The sequence below is a fragment of the Eschscholzia californica genome, unplaced genomic scaffold, assembly GCF_041429995.1.
Source record: "Eschscholzia californica isolate CP2 unplaced genomic scaffold, dmEscCali1.0.p SCAF_2, whole genome shotgun sequence".
Lineage (NCBI taxonomy): Eukaryota > Viridiplantae > Streptophyta > Magnoliopsida > Ranunculales > Papaveraceae > Eschscholzia > Eschscholzia californica.
The window spans coordinates 19559131-19565526 of record NW_028238309.1 but is presented as its reverse complement, the minus strand read 5'-3'; the positions used below and the strand labels follow the sequence as shown (position 1 = coordinate 19565526).

The following is a 6396-nucleotide window of genomic DNA, read 5'->3' as shown; positions in this document are numbered from 1 at the left end:
TTAAAGCGAAATAATGTTTGGAGTTTGAAACCCTAACAAGTAAATTCTCAGATTTCAGTTTGGAATTTACACAAGAGAATATATTGCCAAAGAAATACCCATACCTAAGGAAGAACTGGAATACTGGATATTGGCCATGAAGCAATCCTCCTCCATGAGAAAGATGAGACATTTGATCAATACCTTCTCCACCATTAATTGACAGCAATAGTCGTTTATGAAGTCCACCAACTGTTTTCTCTGCTGCACCCATTGATCCTCCTCCAAATTAAGTCCATTGTAATAATGCAGGAGCAGCAGAGCTGGATTCAACTCATATGGATTTGGAATTGGAAAGGAAGAAGATGGTAATGAGTGCTTCTACCATTGCCAGGAAGGAATTCTGGGTGGTTGGGTAAGTATTGATTTTGTATGTAATTGTTGGGTTGGTAGGGATTGTGGTAGTTTTGTTGGTAGCAAGGAAAGTGTTGATGATGATGATGATGATGGTGATGAACTAGGTGCTGCTGATGGTGATGAATTGGGTGTGGCTGCTGGTGATGAATTGGGTAGTGAGAGAAATGGTAGTTGGGTTGACTTGATTGATTGAAAGCCGTGGGTGGCCGAAATTTTGGGGGGGCCGGTGCGAAATTATATCGGGGGCCCTTCTTATGATGACCTGAGGACTAAAAAATTATGTGTGATGTAATAAATGAATATCTAAATACGTTCGAAGAAATTTCTTATAAAATATCATGAAAAATATATATTTATGCAAAAGACGAAGTACTATTTTTTTTTTTTTTTTTTGTTAAAGGGTATACTATTATTAAGTAATAAGAGTGTCATTACAATACAACTTCGAAATAAAATACGGAATTCTACTCCAAGATTCTGATTTATACTTCTTTCGAGCCCTCTTAGCGAGCTTATCCGCCGCAGCATTAAATTTCCTGCAAGAGAAATTGAAAGTGACCCTATCTAACTTAAGTTTGATTTCATTAATTTTCTGAATGTGAATGCAGGATTGCCATTGTACAACATGTTTACTGTTTTTGATGTTCTGGATGATATTGATATTATCACTTTCAATGATAATATGTTTATAGTTATGTTCAACCCCCCAAACCAGGCCATTTAGTATAGCTATTGCCTCACCTTCTTCGCTATTTCTGCTCCTCGCAATGGAAGTGTGAGCTTCTATAAATTTAGAGTCTGAGTCATGAATAATCAGACTCGTACCAGTTATTTCATGAACATTCAAGAATGTAGCATCTACATTAATTTTCAACCAACCTTGTTTTGGTGGAATCCATTTAGTTTCCTCTGGTTTATTCTTATTAACATTCATGGGATCATTTTTTGGGAAGTTTTGAATCATCTTAATTATATGGGATAGATCATTTATTTCATGTTGAAAACAATGATCACATCTAATTTTCCAAATGATCCAAAGGATCGTAGATAAAAGGTTCTGGTTCTTCCGGTCGTTAAGGGGGGTTGTGTTCTCCCAAGAAAAGATCCAATCCGCCACATTAATGATATTTTCAGAGATTATGTTAAAATAGAACCAAATATATTTAGCTAAAGGACAATGTAAGAGAGCATGCTCAATAGATTCAATTTCCACACAATTGGGACAGTTCAGATTACCATCTATAAATTTTCCTATTCTTTTCCTAACTGGAAGGGTTTTAGTACAAATTTTCCATATAAAGGTTTGGATTCTCGGGATAGTCGGGAGCTTCCAGATGAATTTCCAGTTTGGGTTGAGGAGAGGAGGAGAATTCATACTGGTGGACAGGTATCTATACATAGAGTTGACCGTAAACCTACCCGATTTATTAAGCGTCCATTTCCTCACATCTTCCCCTTCTGCATCTAGAGGTATTGCTTTAATTAAGTTTTGAGTCTGGGAGTCGAAGATTCTGGAAAGAACCTCCTCATTCCAATCATTATTATGAATGAGTTGTGCTACTCTCGTTATGTTAGCTTCATTGCTATGATTCAGGGGGGTATTAATCTCCGGAATCCAACTATCTTTCCAAATACTAATATTATTACCATTATGAACCTCCCAAGTCAGAAAGTCCTCTATATGATACATGTGCTTCCTAATAGTATTCCAAGTCCAAGAGTGGTAGGGTTTGACTGGGCCCGGTGTATCTGTAAGCGGAAAATATTTTGCTTTTAAGAACCGCACCCACATCGCATTAGGCTCAGCCTTAACCCTCCACGCTAGTTTACTTAGCATAGCTTTGTTATCAAGCTCGGGAAGATGAATTCCCAGCCCTCCCAGGGCTTTGGGAAGGCAAATGGACGACCACGCTTTCGTGCAAATGCCTCTAGACTTACCCCACCAGAATGACTTTTGTAAAGTCATAATGCGTTTGCTTACACCTTTAGGAATGGCGAAGCATTGCATTTGGTATCGGGGTACAGCAGCAACTATCGTCGCTATAACGAAGTACTAATGTATGTAGTAATTGTATAACTAACTCCACTAAAAATATTTAAACCATACTCGATGCAATTATATAAGTCTAAGAATACAAATTAAAACAAACATTCACATAAAATAAGTATGATATAGAAAAATTATTTTGCATAAGAAAAATTATCTGAAAAAGATAAAATAATATGTATATATGATAGAAAAGACATAGAAACCTATTGGAGGAAGAGAGAGAAGACTAAAAGTAACAATTGGAAATTCGGACCAAATAAAACCTTAGAATAGCATGGGGTGTCTAAAGAGACTAGATCTAGAAACTAGAAATCAGAGGCTAGAGTGGCCTTTAGAATATCTATCTATAAGTGAACCCAGTGTGGAGACGCCCATAGAGGTTATTATTGTTGACAGGGTTTGAACTTGAGACCTCATATGCGTAAGACAAGTTCTCAACCAACTGAGCTGCTTATCACATTGTGTTAAAAATAGACATAAAATATATAAGTTTGATTCTTTAGCACTACTCAAAATGGGCCCTTAGGTAGAGGGGGCCTGGTGCGACCGCACCGGCTGAACCCCCTCACCCACGCCCGTGGCGTGATGGGTTAGTTGATGATAAGGTCGAACTTAGGCAGGGTAGTCAGATTGAAAAGCAATAAGTACAGAGAATCACGTGTTTTCTAGTTTTTCTGGCCAGGTGGCAGCCTCTGTTTCGGTTGCTATTCATTCGCGCTTTCGCCCCAAACAGCATTTCTCTCATTGTGAAATCCCGCCAGGTGTCAGCGTTTCATTGGGTCGCTTTTGCGTAGGTTTGAGGCCTTTGCCCTAAACGGCATTTCTGTTCTCTTTAAGCTATAGCACCTTCAAGAATATAGCTCCAAAGGCCATAATGGAGATCAAGAAGTTGAAAGAGAAGTCAATGGGTACAATTGATGTGAGAGTTGATGTCAAACTTAACAAACATATGGGAGCAGGCAGGGGAATCCAACGTGCTCGAAGGAGGGTTAGGGTTCGAATTGCACGAATAAGAAATGATGATGAAAATGCCAAAGAAGAGCTCTATTCACTTGTCCCCGTCGCTGAAGTCCCACAATAGGATCTGAAGGAATTAGGCACAAAAGTCATCAAAGAGGTTGATGGATGGATTTACGTTTCAAGACCCTTCATTCTATTCTAGGAAAGTTAAATATTATGTTTCAAGACCTTTCAGATTATCACATTTGAATTGATTTACAATCTTGTTGTTTCTGATTCTTTTGTATACTCTTTACAAGTTTCCACATTATCAAACAACAACATTATTATACTCCTTGACCTTGGGTCATTCCGCTACTTGGGAATTGCTGTAGAATTGAAGATTATACTCATTGATCAACAGTAAGGTTGGCAGTCTTATGAGAATTAAGAATAATGTCGCTAGATGTTATTTAGCTTTTTTGCTATTCGTCAAGTTAATCTATGCAGGTGGAATTGAGCTATTTCGGTGGCGATCCCGTTCCTGCAAGAATAGGCAAACTGCGGTACAGTCATCCACCTTGAGAGAAGAAGGTTCGGAATTCCATACAGCTACTGCTGCTTCAACAACAGCTTTTGCTGCTTCCTCTTCGCTCTGCACCGACCACACAATCGATGCAACTTCTTCGTTACTGAGTGCATCCCACACCTTCACCGCAAACACCAGTGAAGATACAGTTAGTTCGATAAATAATAGTAAAGGTTATTCAACAGGCAGGGTCGGCCCGGACACAGCCTGGAAGTGCCAATTTATTTGGCACGTTGGCCCAATGTGGGCCATTTTGAAACAGCTTGCATCATGACGGGACAGCCACGACCACGTTTTGGTGAGGCCCAAGGGCCAGGTCTGGACCAGTTATTTGCGTTGGTGGATTGTGTCAGGCAAATAACGGGTCGTATTGCCAAAAAATGGCCGGTTGATAACCTCTTGTAAACAAGAAAACCAAATTCAGAAAAGATTGTTACTCCATCTGTTGCTAGAACGACAAATTGGTCATTGTTGGTTATGCTATGGTATGTGATATGAGGAATTGCAGTTACGCCATATTCCTTGAGATAAAGGTCTCCAAATGCTCTTGCCATGGCAAGGCTCACGGTATCGTTATTCCCTGACCAAACCCGAAAAACATCTGGCTCGGTTTTGTGAGCAAAGACCCGACCGTTACATTTCCTAATTCGCTCAGCTTCGTCTGTAACATCACATATATTCATCAGTTGCACACGTACAATTTTATATTTAAATTGTAATCCATTATTGCCTTTACTGTCATAATGGGAAAGTATGTAATATAACGCCCGTTTCAGAATTGATCATATAACACTGCGATAGTGGGAGAGAACTTACCTGGAAGGTCAGGCTTAAGATCAACTGTTAACTGAACAGCTTTCAGTTTATCATTGTCTAATAGGGTTCCCAAAATTGCTCTTGAATCTCCCAGGTTAGCAATCACCATATCCCTACCCTATTCATTTTTCTTCAAAACTAAGTTACCCAACAACATAACCATAACTATATATATACAGCCATGATAGTATGCCCGGCACGAATCCTAACCGAATCATGGCCCGACATGTAAGCCAGCCGGGACTCGTGCCGGGCATATATAGTATCATTTTCCATATATATGGGTGTGAAGATGATGAGAGCAAAATTTTACCTGCTTTATGATAGTAACAGCAGTAGTCCCACTGAAAGAGCAATCAAAACCTTTTTGAAGTTTGAGTTGTTTATCCATAATCTTGAAAGCACTAACACAAGCTCTTCTCCATTCATTTGGAATATCATGTCTAATCAATTCATCTTCATCATGTGAATCTAATCTATCTTTTTGCTCTAACAACAATGGTGGTAACTTATTTCTCACCAATTTACTCACTTTCTCTCCATTCTCTCCATGCCCATCAAATACCCCACAAAAATAACCTCCTTCCATTCCATACCCCTTCAAAAAAAAAATGTCAATTATTTCATATAGAGGGTGTTAAAAGAGAGAGAAAGAAAGATAGATAGAGAGAGAACCTGGTAAAGAATTGCAGAGTCCTGGTTAAGTTGTTTACTACCTTGTTGAGAATGAATAGAAGCAAGTCCTGATGATAATCCATTAGATTTATGAAGAGTATCTACTATGAGTAAGACATTTTCATGATTTTCATCCTCTTTGATCTTTGGAACAGATATGCAAAGACCCATTACTAAATGAAGATATGATTTATCCAAAAAGTATAAAAGATTGTCTTTATCCAAACAAAGACTTTATAGAATCCCTCAAGAGTTGAAGTATAAACATAAAAATTTAAAATCTATTCTTATTTCTTTTTTAAGTTATAAATGGCCCACATTTAATAGTCTCAAACCACCCACTGATGTACAAATGTATTACCTTTTATTAGTTTTACCAGTTCAGTCTGGGTTCCAGTCATGCCATATCACTATCAAAGATTTAGTTTTGGAAAATGACGAGCATATCCAATGCAAAATTCAAAAAAAGAATAAAACAACTCAATTTGTCCTCTGTGTCAAGACCCAATTGAGTTTCTCTTTCCTAAATGTTAATATCGAGATACTTAATTCAAAAGTCATCTCCAATGCAACAGTCTAAAAACTTAATAATAACTTAAGTGTCATTTCTAAATGGGTAGATTTATTTTTTAATACTGAGTGGCCAATTGAGATTCTCAAAATAATTGAGTTTATTCTTGAGATATCTCAACATTAAATGATGTCATTTTGAGATCCAAATTGAGTGTTGCACTGGAGAGAGTTTTTCCCAAAAAAACTCAAAAAATCCTAGGTGGCACTTTAAGTTTTTCAATTTGTTTGTTGCATCGGAGATGCTCTAAGGTCACCGAAATTAAAAACCAGTTCTTGAGAAACTAGGACCTAACGGTTGTGATTTAAGGGCTAATTTTTTCTAGATCTGTCTATCAAATCACGAGAAAACTTTGGTCAT

At 37.9% G+C, this 6396-nt stretch overlaps 1 protein-coding gene across 2 annotated transcripts; it reads right to left on the bottom strand.

The window, feature by feature from the left end:
• Positions 1-3620: 3620 nt before the first annotated feature.
• On the bottom strand, positions 3621-5806 carry LOC147556734 (putative protein phosphatase 2C 72). 2 transcript variants are annotated; one of them, XM_086657670.1, is made up of 5 exons: positions 5466-5806; positions 5104-5388; positions 4791-4908; positions 4412-4635; positions 3621-4094 (listed from the first exon to the last, which is right to left on the bottom strand). In XM_086657670.1, the coding sequence occupies exons 1-5, from the start codon at positions 5634-5636 to the stop codon at positions 3888-3890; spliced, it is 1005 nt and encodes a 334-aa protein (XP_086513796.1). In that variant the 5' UTR covers positions 5637-5806; the 3' UTR covers positions 3621-3887. The 2 variants fall into 2 exon arrangements, with proteins under 2 accessions (XP_086513796.1, XP_086513795.1); XM_086657669.1 differs by having other exon boundaries at positions 3621-4635; positions 5466-5799.
• Between the last annotated feature and the right edge of the window lie 590 nt (positions 5807-6396).

Excerpts from the sequence above, each read along its gene's own strand:
- LOC147556734 (XM_086657669.1), bottom strand. The coding sequence starts at position 5,636 with ATGGGTCTTTGCATATCTGTTCCAAAGATCAAAGAGGATGAAAATCAT. Across the intron at positions 5,389-5,465 it reads ACTCTGCAATTCTTTACCAG|GGGTATGGAATGGAAGGAGG; the intron begins GTTCTCTCTCTA and ends TTTTTTTTGAAG. Across the intron at positions 4,636-4,790 it reads TCTTAAGCCTGACCTTCCAG|ACGAAGCTGAGCGAATTAGG; the intron begins GTAAGTTCTCTC and ends GTGATGTTACAG.